General features: G+C 41.3%; 1 protein-coding gene across 16 annotated transcripts; it reads right to left on the bottom strand.

Moving 5' to 3' along the window:
* Positions 1-381: 381 nt before the first annotated feature.
* On the bottom strand, positions 382-18949 carry LOC122086671 (putative pentatricopeptide repeat-containing protein At1g31840). Of its 16 annotated transcripts, none has more exons than XM_042655644.1 (5): positions 16072-18949; positions 13949-15389; positions 13723-13776; positions 13374-13431; positions 382-679 (listed from the first exon to the last, which is right to left on the bottom strand). In XM_042655644.1, the coding sequence occupies exon 1, from the start codon at positions 18591-18593 to the stop codon at positions 16098-16100; it is 2496 nt and encodes an 831-aa protein (XP_042511578.1). In that variant the 5' UTR covers positions 18594-18949; the 3' UTR covers positions 382-679; positions 13374-13431; positions 13723-13776; positions 13949-15389; positions 16072-16097. The 16 variants fall into 16 exon arrangements, with proteins under 16 accessions (XP_042511578.1, XP_042511584.1, XP_042511581.1 ...); XM_042655650.1 differs by having other exon boundaries at positions 15237-15389; XM_042655642.1 differs by lacking the exon at positions 382-679 and adding an exon at positions 2519-2796.
* Positions 18950-20589: the final 1640 nt, after the last annotated feature.

Genomic DNA, 20589 nt, shown 5'->3' with positions numbered 1-20589 from the left:
TTGAAGAACAGAGGACAAATTAAGCTGATTCCCATTATTATGTATGCCAAATCATGAATTCCTCCGGGTAAATAGATAGTAATACAAAACACAATATTCCACTTTCCCTCATTGAAAAGGACCAAAAACAAGGTCAAGGGTGACAACTTAATTGAAGAAGCCAAAACAACATCTCAATTCGTAAGCATAATCTTGGAAGAAAATCTAATACCCTTAGCTTATATATCAAAGGCTAAATATCACATTCCACCCCACATAAGATTCCAGTGATGTGACTAGGACACTTAGCGCCGTCCTACAACACTGCTAGGATCTCTGAAGCAGTACCTCAAAGTCACAATCCTTAACAAGAACCATACTAAATCAGATGTAGCGGAATAGTAAGACAGAATATCAAATTTCAAGTTCTAGGGACATCTAAGTGATAATTAAATACATATCCGATTTATGTCCTTAATTATATAACAAGACATACTTGTAATAATCCACAAGTGCAACAGTAAAGATTACACAAAATGATGACAGCAACACAATTCTATGGTCACAGTGCACTATAAGCACAACTGTCACACGCACAGTCCATGTCATGCTCCTCGGGCTTCAGTGTCCACCGGTTCCCGCCGTACTTAGCCATGGATGAAGTGGCACTTCTCATTGGCAATTGTACCTGCATCATCATCTAAAAGCAACACGCACATGGTATGAGCTTCAGCTAGCTCAGTGAGGGATGGGGTTCATGCATGCAAACACAAATATTCTGTGATTGTGTATAATGCAGTTCATTTTATTATTATCTACCTAACAAGCAACTAAGTCTGGTATAATGCTACTACAACACATTAGGTATTATCCCTAGTCCGAGAACCACCATCAGCCACCCAATGATACAACCCTAGCTATGGTTAGGAGCTTGCTGGTTTTAGATTGTGCCTTCGATCACCCAGCAAACCCTTGATAACGTCATCCTAGCAGCCACGGTACAAGAATTACCATCAGCCACACCAGGCTAATTTCCTCCTGCAACAATAATCATATCGTACCATAGAAATGGCATCCCAGAGAGTCTTCAAACCTACCACAGTGAGTTATCAAACACTTCACCCCATATTGGCAAGGGGTCGTAGTATAGAGTAGTTATTCCTAACCACAATAATATATATGCCTGTCATAATTAGATATAGTTAGTATGGCTAATGCGGTACCAGAATCACCATCGGCCATACTGCATTCTATATCCAAGCCTAGTTCATGCATCCAATTGGGATTCTCCCCTTGGGAAGGTCAACCAATTTCTAGGTACAGTTCTTCTCAAGAGCCATCATTTCCTCTGACATGGCTTGTTTCCACTTAGGGTCTAATATAGTCTCAGTAACAGTTTTGGGAATGGAAGCAAAAGAAAGAGCAGCTGTAAAAGCAACACCTGTAGGAGAGAGAGCATCATAGGAAACAAACTGGGCTATAGGATTAGTACAAGCTCTCTTAGCCTTACGAACAACAATAGGATGATACAACTCCAAATGAGAGGTGTTACCTAACTGAGGTAGGGAAAGCTCAAGATGTGGATTCAAAGAGGACTCTTGGCAGGTCTTCTTTGTCCTTCTTGTGTACACAATAACAGGTGTCTTCTCTATACAAGGATTATCCACAGTACCAACACCATCTACCTCTTTATTTTTACCAATATCAAAAGAAAAAGGAGTAAGAGGCAATGGGATAAGAAATGGAATGGCATCAGCAGCCTTTTCACTTTTATTTTCATTCTCCCCCTAAAGAGGATGCTGATGAGGTGCAAAGTAAGGGACAGACTCAAGAAATGTGACATATTTGGAAAGAAATCGCCAGCGAGATGGAGGGTGATAACACTTGTAGCCTTTGGATGTGGAAGAATACCTAAGGAAGAGGCATTATAGAGCCTTGGGATCAAGTTTAGTGCGGGAAGATTTGTTAACATGCATATAACAAACACAACCAAACACCTTTGGAGGAAGAGTGAAAGCAAAAAACTGAGGAGATAAGAGTGCAATGGGGTTTTGAGACCCAAGAATTTTGGTAGGCATGTGATTGATGAGGAAAGTCATAGCAAGAATAGCGTCAAACCAAAAAGTTGTAGGAACATACATACCAAATAACAGACTTCTACCAACTTCTAACAAATGGCAATTTTTCCTCTCAGCTACCCCATTCTGTTGGGGTGTATCAACACAAGCAAGCTGATGGATAATACCATTGTCAGTAAAAAATCTTGTAGACCACCATACATGTACTCCCCCCCCCCCCTTTATCAGACCAAATAATTTTGATCTTGGTTTCAAACTGGGTATGAACCATTTGATAGAAGTTTTTGAAGGCATCATAAAAATCCCTCTTATGCTTCATAAGAATGGTCCAAGTACAACAAGAAAAATATTCCACAAAAGAAACAAAATAGCGATGGCCAAACAGAGAGGTAATGGGACAAGGTCCCCAAACATCAGTATGCACAATATGAAAAGGAACATATCTATTACCATGATAGGGATAAGATTAACGACAATGTTTAGCAAAAGTAAATGGTTCACAATGAAATACATGAGTATAAGAAATAGATGTAAACAAATAAGGTAATTGTTTCCTCATAACAACAAAAGATGGATGTCCCAAACGCTGATGCCAAAGCATCACAGAGTCTATAGAGCTAGCATCACTACGGCCACATGCATAGGATTGTGGTGTAGGCAAAAAAGATAATTGCGGCTCAAGACAGTATAGGCTGCCCTCCTCACGTCCACTGCCAATAATCCTCTTCATCCCCAAATCCTGAAAAAGACAATAAGAAGGAAAAAAATGTGATACAACAATTCAAGATTTTAGCTAAAGTGCTCACAGACAATAGGTTCAAGGTAAGGTTAAGGACATGAAGAACAGAGGTAAGTGAAATGGAAGAGGTAATAGGAATACTGTCTTTACCAGAGACAGAGGAGAAAGTACCATCAACTACCCGGACCTTATCCTTACCAAAGCAAATGGAGTAGGAGTCATAGTAATGGGACGTACCAATCATGTGGTCAATGGCACCAGAGTCAATGACCCACGACGAAGCTGTAGAAGGTGTAGAGGTGGTGACATGCATAGCAGAAGCTGAGGCATCCTGTGAGGTAGACGGGTTGTAGCTAAGACATGAACCAGTGAAGCATTGTAATATCTCTAAAGAAAGAGCTAGTATCTAGCTGTGCAGGGCCTCTAGTATCAGTCTCTGTCATAGTAGCATGGGTCGTAGCCCCTCCTCTACAGCCACCACGTGTGCCAGTAGATCCACCATGTGTACTAAGATGGCCTTGAAGGACCTAGCACCGCTCTCAAGTGTGGCCAGGTTTCCTATAATGATCACACTGTCGTCTATCCCTGTCATCTCCATGGGATGGCCCTTGACCTCGGTTGCCTCCACACCATTTTCTATGAGTAGTAAAGGAAAGGGCAGAGCGCTCAAGTGAGGGTGTAGAATCCATGGCACCTCTCCTGGTTTCCTCACTCATGAGGTAGCTACACACCTCATCAAGTGTAGGTAGGGGTGATTGGCCCAAAATCTGTATCTGGATCTGCTCATATTCTGAATTCAACCCACCTAGAAGAATCAGAACACTCTCTTTTTCAAGAGATCTATAGACATTGGCTTCATCATCAGGATTGGTCAAATGAAGATCTCGGTAATGATCATATTCTTCCTAGAGTCCTATAACAATATTATAGTAGTAAAAAATGGACTTAGTCCCCTGCTTTATGGAGAGAGCCCGCTGAAGAAATTGGTAGACCTTCACAGAATCACCTACCCTAGCATAAGTTCTAGAGACACTATCCCAAATATCTTTTGCATTTTCCTTCCTTATAAATCTCCTACCTATCTCAAGTTTCATGGAGAAAAGAAGCCAAGTCATAACAGTAGAGTTTGCAGTCTCCCATTTCTGGTACCTGGGTCTGCGACAGCGGGAGCCTTGATAGCCCCAATAATATATCCTAGCTTCCCTCTACTCCGCAGGGACAGCTTCATAGAGTGTGACCAATCCAAGTAGTTGGTATTATCTAACTTCACAAGAGAAATCTGGGTGTTAGGATAATTAATCGAGCTGGGGTTGGTACTACTCAACCCACCCAATGTAGCTTCAAGAGGCTCTGTGAGATCAAACATAATGTAAGGATACTCCTCAAACACCAATGGAGATCCAAACCAAGAGGGGATACACAAGTCCTAAATATTGTCTTCTCAGAACCCAAAAAAAAGTTCCAGCAACTAGTAAACCATGGAAATTTGATGGAAAAACAAAAGAGGCCACTTACAACTATAGGGCTCCATCCGAAAGTACATACAATCATCATAGAACATAATACATCCATCAAATGGAACCAAAGCATCCACTATCAGCTATTTTTTACCCAAAAAAAGGTAAACCAGAAAAACCGATGATACCTGGCAGCAGGTAGAAAAGGAGTTGTGTTCCCACAACACTACAACACTACACAACATATGAGGCTTGGAGGGGTCATACAAGACCCTTGGGCGATTCTGTCCAACTAGGCCACATCCTCAGCCAATGTCGGAGGAGAGAGAGAGGAGCTGGAAGCAATGGCTGGCGGTAAAGCTTGGAAGAGCCCTTCTTCTCTGTGTGAGTTTCAATTAGTCCATGTAGCCCTTAAATCTTCCTCCAAATGTCTTTAATTTGTTTCTAAAACTCCATTAGGTCACCTTCTATACTCTTCTTACATAGTATAGCCTCTAATGGACCCCTTTTTTTTCTAGGGTTCCAAGAGAGACTCAAAGAGTGGAACAAGAGGGCTTAATCGACTCTTAAACCCTTGTACAATCCTCTGATACCAAGTTAGAAATAAGGACTAGGGTTAGAGATGAAGGAAGAGAGAGAAGAGGGTAAGAAAGATGAGGGAGAGACATTGGGAGAAGAAGAGAAGAGAATGAGAGAGAAACATGAATGAGCTTTTGGCTCATCTCATCAATATTAGATTCAAATAATGTTTAGGGAATTACATATTACTCCTTAAGGGAGGTGAAAAAGAAATAAGAGAAATAAAAAAAATTACATATAAGGACAACTTAACATAAGACAATTCCTAATGTACCCCTAATACATATATTCTAACACGATCTAGCCAGATGCCCAAGCTGAGTACATACAAAACATAGAGGTTAACCCACTTGTTGAGGTACCGCTATTGTTGACCTAAGTTGTGATGCTTGGCCAACTTCGGGTCTGTCGAACTGGGGTGCAATCGGAGTAGGTTCCTCTGATTGTCCTAATGAAACCTCTCCCGCCAACTAGTGTGTTTTCTCTCCTTGCTGCTTGAACTTAATAATTATCTCTCTGTTTTTCTATAGACTTGGCTATTTGAACCACCGGTGCATAGGTCTGCAAGTGATGTGCCACCAATAATGCACCAATCCCTGGTCTCAAACCCTTCTCAAATTTCTTGGCTTTGGCTCTATCTGATTTCATGTGCTCTGCTGCAAAATATTACAACTCTTCAAACTTCAGCTGGTATTCGAGAACAATTCTTGGCCCTTGAGTTAAAGCCATGAACTCTACCTCCTTTCTGTCCCTCACTCTCTCTGGGAAGTAGTTCTTATAAAAAGCATCAATAAATTGATCCCATATAGGATTGGGATAGGTAGCTGTCAATATGGGCTTTGTGGCCTTCCATCACACATTAGCTTCATTCTGCAACTGGTAGCTGGCACAAAGTATCTTCTGCTTATCAGTGCAACCCAACACCATAAATGCTTTCTCTACACCCTCCACCCATTTAGCTAATGCCAATGGGTTATATGTCACACCACTAAAGTAGGGAGGCATGCACTTCTAAAATTTCTCCATTAACTTGGAGATATCTATCGACACTGGAGTAACTGGCTATGTCTCTGGTGTATGCTGCCTAGGATGTGTCACTAGTACTATTACTCGCGGCCTCCCTTTCAGGGTTCTCTTTTGCCCTCTCAAGGATCTCTCCCTTGGTGGTGAGTGTTCTCCCACCATAGTTTTTAAGGCACTGCTAAGGCATCGCCTTACCAGTGCCTTGGCGTTGATGTGGTCTAGAGATGGTAAGGCAATACTCCGCCTTTTGTGAAGTGGCGCCTTATGGGTTTTTTTTTTTTAACACATTTAAAAATTACTTAATGGATATTCCAAATATAGATTTTTTTATTGGTAGGTGTATGATTTTGTTAACACTTGAAAAGTATGGGATCAGCTCTACTCCACCAAAAATAACCAAAACAAACAAAACAAAAACACGATTCACAAATAGGGTTTGGATTTTGTCAAGGGTTTTAAGAAAGGGCTTTGAGAAGGAATTAAGGAACAAGGAAGAACCACTGATTTAGGCGACCATTTTGCTCCGGCAGCGGTGAGTTTGCTCCAGCAGCGGTGAGCTTCATTCTTCTTTGACAATAGTAGAAATATAGTGGATGACCTTAGGGCTTAGGCACTCATTTTGGCATCATAAAGGTAAGTATAATAAATACTTGTATTTTTTGTCTTCTTTTCTTTGTATTTATAATTTTGTTTCATAATTATGTATTTATATTATATGTTAATATGTTATGATGATTGATGAAGATGAACTTAGTTTATTCACTTTATTGATTTGTTTTCTTGATAAATATCTTACATTCGTATGAATATGAACCTTTAATATTTATTTAACATATGAGTAATAGGATTCAACTAGGATTTGATTCAAATAGATTGGTTTTATAAAAAAATTACACATGAACGCTTTAGTCAATAAGGCGACGCTTTATGCCCGCCTTATAAGGCGCTTCGAAAGACCCTCAAACGCCTCCGTCGCCTTACCGCCTTAAAAACTGTCTCCCACTAGGGGCCCTTTTTTTTCACGGATTTGATCCAGATTCCTATGCTTGGTTAGATCTGGATTGGTGTCTTTTCTTGTGATTGTTTGTTGAATCAACACCTATAGTGTCTAACGAGTCCGAGACATCTGTTCTCCGAGAGGGATGTAGTCGTTCCTCTAATTATCACTACCCTCTCTTCTCTACTAGCTCCATTAGATTGGACCAATTATCTGATATAGTCTTAGTCCTACTACTTGTCGATTGTTTGTTGTGGTTATGCCGGATTTCTCACAGGTGATTCAATACGCACTACTACTGCTAGTTCTGCGTATGATAAATGGGACGCTGCCAATTGGATGGTAATGTCCTACCTTATCAACTCTATTTCCCCTTCTATTGCTAGGACATATTTGTTGCTTGATTCTACTACTAAGGTCTGGTAATCTGCTAAGGCCACATATTCTCAGGTGAGCAAGCATGCCCAGTGTTTTGAACTGAGAGAAAAAATCCATAAGGCTACTCAGAAGGAGCTTTCAGTATCTCAATATTACTCTGATGGTATGTGGAATGAGATTGATTATTATAACTGATGGTGTAGGTGTTAGGAAGCGTGAGGAGAAGCTCCGTGTTTATGATTTTCTGGCAGGTCTCAATGTGGAATTTGATCAGATTAGGGTCAATGTGCTTAATCGTGATCCCTCACCCACTCTTAAGGAGGCCTATTCCCTGATTCACGCTGACGAGGAACATCATTCTGAGATGCTACAGCCTACTTCTCAAGGTCGTCCTACTCTTGTCTCTGCTATTGGTACTGGTTCAAGGACTGTTTCTCCCTCCTCTATGAACAAACCAATTATTAAATGTGACTACTGTGGTAAGGAGCATCACACTAGTGAGACTTATTGGAAGCTCCATGGGCACCCCATCGACTCTCATGGCCATAATCAAGGACATGGAAAGAACACTCAGGCAAATCAATCTAGACTACAACCAACTCTGACAGAGCCACTACTACAGGATCCTCCTCTGTTGACAAGATGACTAGGCTTCGTCGTATACTGACTCAGATGAGATCCTCTACTATTGTTGATGTTGCCTCTTCTCTGCCAGCCATCACTGCCTCCCACTTAGCCCAGTCATGTACTATCTTCTTTGGTTATAATGCATCTGTTGCTCCCAGGCTTAGGTAATTGATTCTGGGGTTACTGATCATATGACTAGTTTGCACACATTTTTTTCTACCCATTACCCTTCCTCAGGTAATACCAAAGTTCGAGTTGTTGATGGTTCCCTTTCTCCTATTGCTATATCGGGTTCCATTTAGTGCTCCCCTTCTATGTCTTTGTCCTTTGTGTTACATGTTCCTTAATTTTCTACTAATTTATTATCTATTGTTAGTATTACTAACAATTAAACTACAAAGTCATTTTCTTTCCTACTCACTTGTGTTTTAGGATTTGGTAATGGGGGCAACGATTGGTAATGGTAGAATAAGTGGTGGTCTATATTACCTAGGCACTGGACCTTCAAAGGCTTTTCACACATCTTCTGAATTGGCACTCTCAGAGCTTTTGTGTTGGCACTATTGTCTAGGTAACCCCCTATGGTAAGGATTTTGAGATCAAGGACTTAGGAAGGCCGAAATAGTTTCTTGGCATTGAGGTGGCACAATCTACCAAGGGTATTGTTCTCTCTCAGAGAAAATGTACCTTGGACCTCCTCTCAAAGGCTAGTATGTTAGGGTATAAGTCCTCAGATACTCCTATTGATGCTAACTCTCATCTCAGAAGCAAGGAAGGTGAACCTGTTGATAAAAGTCAGTACCAAAGACTGGTTGGAAGACTCATCTATCTATCTCACTCCAGACTAGACATAGCTCATGCAGTTAGTTTGGTGAGTCAATATATCATGATCCCTATTCCTCGTATATGGAAGTTATGTACCATATTCTTGGGTACTTGAAGATTGCCCCTGGGAACGACATTATTCTCTCCATCAGATTATACGAGGGTTGAGGCGTATACTGATGCTAATTGGACAAGTTCTCTAGATGATCGTCATTCCATTATTGGTTATTGTACTTTTGTTGGTGGTAACTTGATTACGTGGCATAGTAAGAAGCAGCCAGTTATGGCTCGATCTAGTGCAAAAGCTAAGTTGAGAGCGATGGCACATGGGATATGTGAATTACTTTGGTTGCAGAGTCTTCTTCATGATTTGGGCATGTCCATTCAGGTGCAATGTTATTTTACTATGACAATGTCAGCTATCAGCATTGCACATAATCCTGATCAAAATAACCATACCAAACATGTGGAGATTGATAGGCACTTCATCAAGGAAAAGTTGGAGCAAGGCCTGGTTTATATTCCTTTTGTGCGGAGTGAAGATCAATTAGCAGATATTCTCACAAAGGGACTTAGTAGTAAATATTTTTATTCTATTTTGTCCAAGTTGGGTATGTGTGACATTCATACACCAACTTGAGGGGGATTGTTGAATAATAAGATTTCAATAACGGATTTTAGGTGTTATATCCAAACAGACCCTTAAGCCCACTTAAGGTTTTATTTCATTATGAATAAGAGAGGATTGTGCTCATTAATGCACAAGTCACAATTCCTCAATTCTTCAAAAAGAATATCATAAAAAATCTAATTTAAAGAAATTAATTTTCAACAATTTTAGGAAATTAAAGTTCCAAATCACAAACACTCTGCTTCAAAATAAACAACCATTCCCCGCAAGTGTTGTCATCGCTAACTAACTAGTCCATGAAAGCTCAATCACACGGGAACCACAACCATACACCATTTCGTCAGCTCTACATTCCATTCCCTCAGATGAGGAGATCATAACTACCATCCTCTCCCACAAAACCAATAAAGCTCTCGGGCCTAATGGCTTCAGTATGGGCTTCTTCTCTTCCTGTTGAAACACCATCAAGAATGACCTTATTCAGACCATCAGAAGCTTCTTCCTCAATCCTAATCAGATTAAGAATATTAATCATACTTTCTTATCTTATCCCCAAAAAGATGGGGCTTCCTCCATGGCTGACTTTAGACCGATCTCCCTCTGTAATCTCCTGTATAAATTCATTGCCAAAATTCTTAACAATTGTATCTAGCCAGTGGTGGATTCCTTGGTCAGCGCTAATCAATCGGCCTTCATTGCCGGAAGAAGCATTGTCAATAATATTATCTTGTGCCACGAGATTGTCATAGAGGGTTTGATCGCAAATCCCACTCCTCTGCTGCCCTTCTCAAAAATGACATCCAAAAAGCTTTTGACTCCATCAAATGGGATTTCATCTCCAAAGTCTAGCTTCAGATGTCTGTCCCCCTATTTTCGTTCCCTAGATCCACTCCTACATTTCCTCCCCCCATTTCTCCGTTCATGTTAATGGTAGCCTCATTGGCTATTTTCCCTCCTCCGTGGGTATCAGATAAGGTTGCCCCCTCTCCCCGTTTCTCTTCTCCTTGGCCCTCAAGGTTTTCTCCAAATCTATCCAATCTTCCATGGACCAGCACCTCATTTCCCCCATTCCCAAAGGTAAATCCCTCTTCCTCACCCATTTAGCCTTTGCCTCTGATCTTATGATCTTCTCCAAAGCAGACACTCTCTCCATCTATTCCATCATGTCCTCCCTACATCTCTTTGAGGGGCTCTCTAGACTACATATCAATCTTCTCAAGTCCCGTCTTTTCCTCTCTAGCATCCTTGAAGCTTCAAAAGCTCACCTCTTTGATCATAGTCGATTCTCCTTGGGCTCTCTCTAGGTCAAATACCAAGGTTGCCTCTTATCATTGTCGGGCTTGCTGCTCACCATTGCACCCCCATACTTGCCCTCATGAGGAAAAGACTCCAACCCTTGAAAGAAAAACTCCTCTCTTATACCAAGCATCTGGAACTAACTGGATATGTGCTTCAATCGATGTTACCTTTATTGGTCGATTGTCTTTGTCCTTCCCAAGTCCATAATCAAAGTTATTGAATCCAATCCCTCCTTTATACTTTCCTCTAAAAATGGGTCAATTCTAACAAGTTCATCCACCCTTTACGTTGGCCTTTTGTTTGCCTTCCTAAACCAGAAGGTGGCCTAGGTCTGAAGACAAATCAAAGAGGTCAACACTGTTGGCATCCTTAAGTTTATCTGGAAAAGATTGTGTCTAAGTAAAACAGTATATAGGTTGCTTGGGTTCAATCCTACTGCCTCAAGAATGACTCCCTTTAGACGGTTTCCCTTGCCTTTGATGCTTCTTGGGTCTGGCGCAAAATCCTCAACCTTTGGCCTTCTGCTCTTGGATCCATCTCTTTTTCCATTGGCAATGGATTCACAGCCTTCCTTTGGCTTGACCCGTGGCACCCTTGGCGTGTGCTTTATGTTCTTAACCCAAGGATTTTTTACTCCTCTGGATTAAACAGGAATCAATTTGTTGCTTCTATTATTTCTAATGGCGTATGGTCACCCCCTCTCCTCCCCTTCTAACTAATATCTGGTTTGCCCTTCCTCCCCTCCCTCCGGGTCATCATGGTAGAGAAGACAAAATTTCCTGCCATCCTTCTCTCTCTAGTCTGTTTAGCTCCTCTTCTACTTGGGACATCAAATAAAAGGCCCTCTTGTCCCTTGGCGTAAGTCTATCTGGTTTAAAGGCCACATCCCAAGCCACAGCTTTATAGCTTGGCCAGCCATTTCCAACTACCTTCCCATGCAGTCTTTCCTCATCTACCGGCACATTCAAGTTCCCGCCTCTTGTTATCTTTTCTGGAATGACATAGAAGATGTCAACAATCTTTTTTTCTCCTTCCTTTTCTCCTCTATCGTCTAGAAGAGGGTCATTAGTAGTTGTTGGCCTTCCAGGAGAGCTGCTCTTCCCCTTAGTATAGAATAGATCTAGGTTGATATAACCTTTGTTGGTTCCTCCATCTGTGACACAGTCAGAAAGCTCGCCTTTTGTGCCACCATCAATCATATTTGGATGGAGTGTAATCTTCGTAGATGGACGTCCAACTCCTGATCTTATGATCAAATTTGGAAAGCCATCTACTTTGACTTCAACTCCAAACTCGCCTCCCTCTCTCTCGTAATGTAAGGGACTCTCCAAGGAACATACTTATCGTTGTATCCTAGGATCTTCCCTCCACCATCTTGCTTCCCCCTTTCCCCCCGGTGATTTTGTTGTAGCCCTTTTGGCATTTATGTTATGTTGCCCCCCCTTAACTTGTTCTTTTTTGCTTTGTTGGCTTGCTCTAAACCTTTCTCCCCATCTATTAACAACAATAAACAACAAATATAATCTTACCCAACTAAATGGGTTCGGCTACATGGATCCAATATGGAAAAAAAGAAATTAAAGCAACAAAAGAAGAACAAAAAAAAAGGAAATACAAGGGGGATAAGAGAAGAAGATAGGGCAGAAATCAAAGATGCATCATAGGAACATCCCCTACACAAGGTCGGCAACCCAAGTCCTTGTCCTCCACAAAACTCTATCCATGGTCATACTAGAATCGAGCCCCACCATATTCATGTCTTTTCACACCACTTCGTTAATAGTCATTTTAGGCCTTCCCCCACCTTTTTTGGCTCCCTCTAAGTAAAGCTGACCACTCTTCCTTACTGGGGCATCTATAGGTCTCCGTTACAAATAGTCATACCACCTCAACTAGTTCTCGCGAAGCTTGTCCTGGATTGGTGCAACCCCCAACTCGTTTTTAATACAATCATTCCTTATTCTATCTCTCTTGGTCTTGCCGCACATTCCTCTCAGCATCCCCATCTCTGTTACACTCAATTTGGTCAAATCACTCTGCTACATATGTCATAGCTGGTAAAAAAACTATCCTGTAGAATTTTTCCTTAAGTTTAACAAGCATTCTTTTGTCACATAGCACTCCTGACGCACCTCTCCATCTCATCCATTCCACTTTAATTCTATGGGCAACATCATCCTCTATATCACCCTCTTTGTTAAAGATGGACCCCAGGTATTTAAAACAATCACTCTAGGGTAGCTCTCATTCCTCAAGTTTCACCACTCCCTCCTTTCCTCTAGTTTGACTAAAGGGGCACAACATATATTCTGTCTTCGTTCTGCTTATCATAAAACCTCTTGATTCCAAGCTTGATCTCCATAGCTCCAATTTAGTATTAATCCCTTCTACTATTTTATCTATTAGAACAATATCATCTGCGAATAGCATACACCATAGAACAGGATCTTATAAGTGTCTGGTTAGATCATCCATTATGAATGCAAACAAATAACGGCTTAGAGCTGATGATATTCTCCCCGTCTTTTATCCTTTATATATTCTTCTATCTTGCGGTAGTGAATTTTCTATTCATCCAAAAAAAAAAAAAAAAAACATAGTAAATTAGAAGCAGCGAATCATACAAAAATAAATTGTAACATACTTAGCAAGGTCTTGACTGAAAATAGAGACAAAACCCGTATGAAGTTTTATTTGCATTTCCTTGAAAATTCAATTCTTAAACATAACAGAGTTAAAAAATGATTTAAGTAAAAGATACCTACTAAAGCCAATTCAGCCAACTTGTCATCAACCAAATCAGATAGAAGGCGTGGGGGCTGCGAGAGAAACAAAAACAGAGAAAAGAAGAGTGGGGGAAAAACACAGAGATGAAAGAGTACAAAAATAAACATGGATCAATAGCCATTCGAGACAATAGATGCTGCATAAACATGGATCAATAGCCATTCGAGACAACAGATGCTGCCCACCTTTCTAAAATCAACTTAAAAACTACCACTTCCCTTTTCAGTGAATGCAATAATGTCTAAATCATGATGTCGGAGACTTAAAGGAAGGCCTCAATGCAACATTGGAACCTATAAAAAAAATGTAATGAATTCACTCACATGCATCCTAGCGTTCCTCTATTAAATAAACTCATATCAACTGGAAGTAGAGACCTGCAAAAGAGAAGCACAGCATGGAAGAAGATGTCATCAAGGTCAGTGCCCAGATTGTCACTCAAAAAACTGACTTCCAAAATTAAAATAAACAAGACCCCAGAGAGATAGATAGAGACGAGAAAATGTAAGAGTAATAATAAACATCTTTCAAGGCCAAAATCATACTCACCAGAAAGCTTATTAAGAAGACATGTGAATGGTTGCTGAAATAATTATCAGATTCTTCGAAAATGATAGATGAAAAAATATTCCAAAGACAAAATTGATAGAGGATTAGACAGACATCTCTGAGTGGCTCTCCGACTGGATGGCCAAGGTGTGGAGGTTTCTAGAGGCAGTTAGCGGTTGATGCAGAGGAGGTTGCAATCTTGCAGTAAGAGGGAAGGGGAGTCGCAGTGGGTGGGGCGGTGCGTCCTGCTATTGAGGTCTGAGTCTCGGGGTGATGGAGATGGGATCATCTGTGGCTCAAGTCAGGTTCCTTTTTATAATTGAAAAATGATGGAGATATATATCAATATATGTGGTGGGGAAGGCGGTGTCGTTTAGCATAGAGACTCTTGGGAGAGGCTGTGACTGTTCCGAGAGAGAGAGAGAAAGAGAGATGTCGAAACTTGTACCTGCATGGAATGTTCAGTCACTTAAGAAATCAGCACCAGAGCTATTTCTTTGCTAGATTCACAGAGCTCAAATTCACAATATCGATGGAGTTCCCAACCCAAAAGCTCTGTTTTCCGTTCAGGAAGTTCTGCCTACTTGAAGCTGGTTCACTCAAACATGGAATCATATGCCCAGCCAAGTACTTGAAGCTGGTTCACTCAAACATGGAATCATCCAACCCCCAGGGGGTAGCTCAATTGGCAAGGTCCAACACCTCACAATTAAGAGGTCATGAGCTCAACTCTCCTTGGGGCCCTACCTATCAAAAAAAGAAAAATGGAATCATCCTTCTTCAGAGATCTGAACAAGAGGAACTTGGTGAGTGCACGGGATACCCAAAGACTTTGTTCTTTGCAACGTTTGCAGAGATGGTGAAGAGGGTATGGCCACTGCACTGCTTGGCCTTCTGCTCAAGCCCAAAGTTTTGATATTCCAGGTGAGATGATCCACTCCTGTTCTGGTTCATGTTCAATATCTTGTTTCTTTGAAATTGAAATAAATCCAAACATATCCAAACATTTTACCAAAAAAAATAAAAAAGAAATAAATCCAAACATGATGCCAACCAGCAATATCACTGAAACTCTAATAGTGTCATATATCAGAGAATAGAGGAGACTAAAACGAAGAAAGAAAAGGGTAAAACATAGGTCAGAAACTATTTTATGCTGAATCAACTACAGTCCATATGTTAACAAAACAATTTAAGGAAAAAGAAATATAATATTAAAATAAGGAACCCACAGAAGCAAAATAGAGAGAGAAGAGAGACTGAATCAGAAAGTGAGACTACAACTTACCGTTCTCATTGGAAATTCAGAGATGAAGCCAGGCAATATGTGACTAGAGATTCATATTTGAAGCCTCTTGCTCATTTTCTACTCCCTGAATTATATCCAATAGGAAGAAAAAGTGGGTGCTCCAAGAAATCAACACCTCCTTATGATGCAATTCTGCATACAACAGTTGCCAAAATAATAGCCATGATGGAGAGAGGAAAGACAATGAGATTAGGAAACAATTTTCGTAAATAATTGAGACAAGGAAGTTTATTGGACACAGAAAGATGTGGTGTTGGGGAGAAAAAGGACGAAAAATGAGAACTTGCAGCAGCCACCACTCCCAGGGAGTGTATGAAGAAGAGCTGGATAAGAAGATGGTGTGTGACGAAGACAAACTCTTGAAGAAAGAAAGGCAGCTTGCCAATAAAGGGACCGTGCCATGTCAGTAAAGGGCCATTACCCAGTGCTGGTCCCACCTATGTGGGGTCATGGGGGGTGGGTTTGGGGTCAGTCCTAAGTCCTAACCTTTGGCATTTTCTGCTCAAAATGGCCACCTCAAGACTCGAACACAGGCATTTTCCCCGGCAGCCCGAACCTTTTACCATTGCTCTAAGCAATGGCCTCTTGTGCCATGTCATTCAGAAGATTAAAAACTGACAAACCCTTATGGAATCTCCTCCACGCTTTAGTATCATAACAATTAATCAACATTGACCATTAACAAAATATGAATAGCATCTTGACCTAAACTAAAGAAGTACAAAGAAATAATAGAACTAATTGCATGAAGGAAAAAAATGTCACCATGGGCATGCATCCTTAGATGAACCATAAGGCAAACAATAACACTTACTTTGTAAAAGGTTGTTGTTTTAAAACTTATATCTGTCTCCTTTCTACTTTAAGACGACATTCTGCAAGCAAGCCTCGTATAAAACGATCTGGCACAACACCATCAGCCACCATACGGTCATAAAGCATCATAGCTTCAGCTAATCTTCCAACCTTGCAGTAGCCATGAATCAGAATCCCATATGCCACAATATCAGGCAGAAAGCCCTTATCTACAGCACAATTAAAAATAAAAAATGCATCCAGCACTAGACCCCTTTTGCATAGACCATCCATAAGGACACTATAACTGACAATATTTGGCAAGACTTTGCTCCTAAGCATCTCTTCATATAGTTGTAAGGCGCTATGCATATTTTGATATTTAAAGTAACCATCCATCAAACAACTATAAGTGACCACACTGGGTTGAGAACCCTTTTCCAGCATTTCAGAGAAAATTAACGTGGCCTCATCTGTTCTACCTTCCTTACAAAGCGCATTAATCATAACAGTATAAGTAATTATGTTTGGATATATCCTTTTGCGTGGCAGGTCTTCAAAAATTTGAATGGCATTATTCAATCTTTTTGCACAGCAGTAGCCACAGATCATAGTGTTATATGTAACAATATCAGGTTTCAACCCAAAATCAATAATATGCCTGAATAGCTCTGTAATTTCATCTGCACGGCCTTCTTTGAATAAACTATGAATGAGAACATTGTAGATGGCTATATCAGGATTAACTCCATTTGCAAGCATTAAATTGAAAATTTGTAATCCAGCTCTAAGACCCTTCTGCATGCAAAACCCATCAATGACAGTGCAATACATCATAACATCAGGAGAGATGCCCAGCTTCAGAATATGGAAGAACAAACCTAGTGCTTCATGTAATCTCCCTTGATTAATAAATCCCTTCATAAGCACAGTGTAAGTAACTAGATCAGGAAGAATGTTATCCTTCAACATTTGTATATATAAATTGATTGCATCTTTGAATTGTTTTGTCCTACAACAACCATCAATTAAGGTATTGAAAGTAACAACATTGGGATCCAAACCCTTGTATAATGCCTTGAAGAAGAACCTAAGAGCATCATCCATCCTCTCTTCCTTAACAAGACCTTTTAGAAGCACACTGTAAACAACAACATCAGGAACACAACCATTCTCTATAATACACTCGTACAAAAGAAAACCATCTCTGAGATTTCCGGAACTGCATAAACCATCAATTAGACTACTATAAGTCAAAACAGATGACTTGAAACCATGCTTGATAATTTGACAGAAGATCCCACAAGCCTCAAGGATCCAACCTTGTTGACATAATCCACCAATAAGGATGCTTTGTGTAATCACATTGGCCGAAATCCCTTCATTCAACATTTTGGCATACACCTCAATTGCCATTTTAACATTTCCAATTCTGACATAACCATCTATAACTGAACTGAAAATTACCACATCCAGCTTGATCCTTTGATTCAAAGCCAATGAGAGGAGACCGTGTCCCTCTTCTATCCGCCCTATTTTAGAGTAACCATCTATAAGAATACTGTATACAACTAGATCAGGAGCAACACCCTTCTCTCCCATTAGATTATAAAGCTCAAGTGCCTCCTCCAATCTACCTTCCTTACAGTGTGCACCAATCAGAGTGCTAAAAGTTACAACATTTGGCTTTAGACCCTTGACTAAAATCATAGTAAAAAAATCAGAAGCAACTTGCATCCAATCCCCCTTACAGAGAACTTTCAGGATTTTATTACAAGAGACAATATCCGGCATAAAGCCCCTCTCTATCATCAGTTGCTGGAAATTTAAACACTTTCCGGGCTCTCTCCTCTCAAGGAATTGATTCATAACAAAGTCATACAAGGGAAAACAACCAGTTGAATATCCTTCTACCCCATCACATAATTCTTCATAAATTTCCAAAACAAAATCAATTTGACTCGAATCAATCAAGCAACTCAACAGCATCGAGCACACATAATTCGGGACAGAAATCTGCAATCCACGCATTCTAATAGATGTCTCGATGGCCAGGTCCACCATACCCGCACGGCAGTAAGATGCAGCTAAGAAGCCATAAACTGTACTAGGATTTGAATCATAAATGTGAAAACCCGCAGTCAATACAGAAAAAATGTCTGAACTCCCGAAACGTTCGATCATCTGCTGAAAGAACCGATGAGCAGGGTCAAACATTCGCCAACGAAGCAGCATGTGGGCGAGGCTGCAGAAAGAGCGGAGGGTGTGTGGAGAACCCAGAAAGCTCTCCGACCATTCGAAGAATCTAATGGCGGAACTGGGCTCCGAACGCAGGCGATGAAGGACGTATTCCACGTCGTTGAAATGTAGATTGGAAAGAAAGCTTCGAGAGAGAAGGCTGGGATGTGTTTGACGAAATGCATCTGAGAGTTTGTCAATTGCGTTCGATGAAGTGCTGATGGGATTGGAAGGGAGGCTGAGAAAAGGAGGTAGGAAGAACCGAAAAGAAGTGGGTTTGAGTACCCTTGACGCAGAGATCATCCGAAAGAAATTTCACGATTACGCCCTGCCCGGTGCTATGGTACGAATTTTCACTTGAAAGGAACAACGGAAGAATGTCCCAGGAAGGCCCATCCCTGCCCAAGTGCCCAATACCAAAGCTCGCCCTCACCCTTCTACTGTAGCAGAGAGAGAATTTACAGTTTATTGCCAATCTTCTAAGGGCGAGTCGTCTTCTACTTTCCTTTCGATGCGTTTCGTGTCCTCTCTCCTCTTCTGGTTCATCTTCCAACTACAGTTGATAACGAAGCTGATCAATGTGAGTAGTCACAAAGGAACAATTAGTTGGGCTGGTCCGGCTATTAATCTCCTTTCAGTTCCTCCTCTTGTTAGCTTCCAAGATCTCATTCAGCCATCGAACGTGGGGTCTTGGCGGGGAAAACATCGTGGAGACGATTTGTGGCCGAGACGCCTTAGGCTGCTGACATGTGGTTTGAGCCGATCCAACGGTGAGGAATCAAAGAGCAGATTTTGTGTTACCAACAACCTATGGGCTCGATCTGAAACCCTTAGGACCCGTTTGTTTAGAGGGGTTTTGCCGGGGCAGGATTTAAGGGGTGAGAGAGTTGATAGTTATATGGAACTACTCCACCCCATGTAATTTGAGACTGTTTGGTCATTGGGGTTGGGATTTTGGGTTGACAACCACTGAACACCACTTTTTCATTGTCAATTGATGTGACAATGAATTTTTACCACCCCAACCCCTTCCAAAGTCCCACCAATTGCTCGGAAACCTGAGGGAGAACGGTTGGAGATGGCTCGCATTCATCAACCACTGGCCACCCCAACCCCTGCCCAATAATTAGCCACTGCAACTTGCCATCGCTGGAAAAAAAAAATCAAAAATCTAGGACATTGTGAGAGTAGCGGCCGGAGAATGCCTCCGCCCTCTTTGTGAAAAGGGGGCTTTAGGCGTCGATGCAATCCTCTCTCCTCTCTTTCTCTTTTTAATGAGGGAGGGGTGTGTCATGTGTGCTTTACTTGCAGATCCCGCACCACCATATCGTCACTCGGAGATACGTGGAGGCCTATTTCGCAAGAGTATAAAGTTCGTCATTCGAGATGGGGATTTGATGATGGTCCAATACGGGGATCGAGATCATACAAAATGGTTTTGAGTCATCACCTAGGATTATGGGCCTAGGACCTGGGGCTGGGCCCAATTCCAGTGAAAAGGGCCCGAAAGTTGGTCTGGTCCAGAGAATTAGGGTAAGCATCAAGTTACAGAGTTGGGAAGGTGTTAGGCACCCAATCTGCCCGGTTCAACCGGTCTTCCTATTAGATGCTTAAGAACGAACATTTTTCACGATTATTACTATTCTACATGCATGGCTAAGTTATTACACATATATGCATTGACTGAATTTAAACTACTTATACACTAAAACAAGGTCTATATAAAGTCTATATTATGACAAGTTGATTGAGAAATTATACCTAAACTTAACCCACGTTTCGGGTCGAGAGTGGTGGGCACCTGATTAGTACCGGCTCAGACTATCTTTCGGATTCTCTTAGCTCAAGGGAAGATGGTCTTGACCTCCAACTTCCTTTCTTGAGAGATGCTGATTGTGATGGTATTCGGACAGGGTTCCAGCTAGGAACAATTACTTTCGGATTTGGATTCGGACAGAGCCTCAGCTAGGGAAGGCTATTTCCAGATTTGGATTCGGACAGAGCTTCAGCTAGGGAAGGCTATTTATGGGCTTAGGCTGAGGTGGCACTTCGACAGAGCTTCCGCTGGGGATAGGCTAGGGGAGGGCTAGGTTGAGGTGGCACTTCGATAGAGCTTCCGTTGAGAATGGCAATTTTTGGATCTCTCCCACGCAAGGGTTTCTAGGGTTTCAAGTCCGGGAGTGTTTCTGGGTTATCTAGGTAGGTAGGGGATGAATTTTAGGGTGTTTGGGGTAGGTAGGGGATTTTTTCAGGTTTCCAGCGGGACTGTCCGTGTGCGCGGCATATGTACGGGAAAGTG

The sequence above is a fragment of the Macadamia integrifolia genome, chromosome 8 (assembly GCF_013358625.1).
Source record: "Macadamia integrifolia cultivar HAES 741 chromosome 8, SCU_Mint_v3, whole genome shotgun sequence".
In the NCBI taxonomy this organism is placed as follows: domain Eukaryota; kingdom Viridiplantae; phylum Streptophyta; class Magnoliopsida; order Proteales; family Proteaceae; genus Macadamia; species Macadamia integrifolia.
This window is presented reverse-complemented; position numbering and strand designations above follow the sequence as displayed.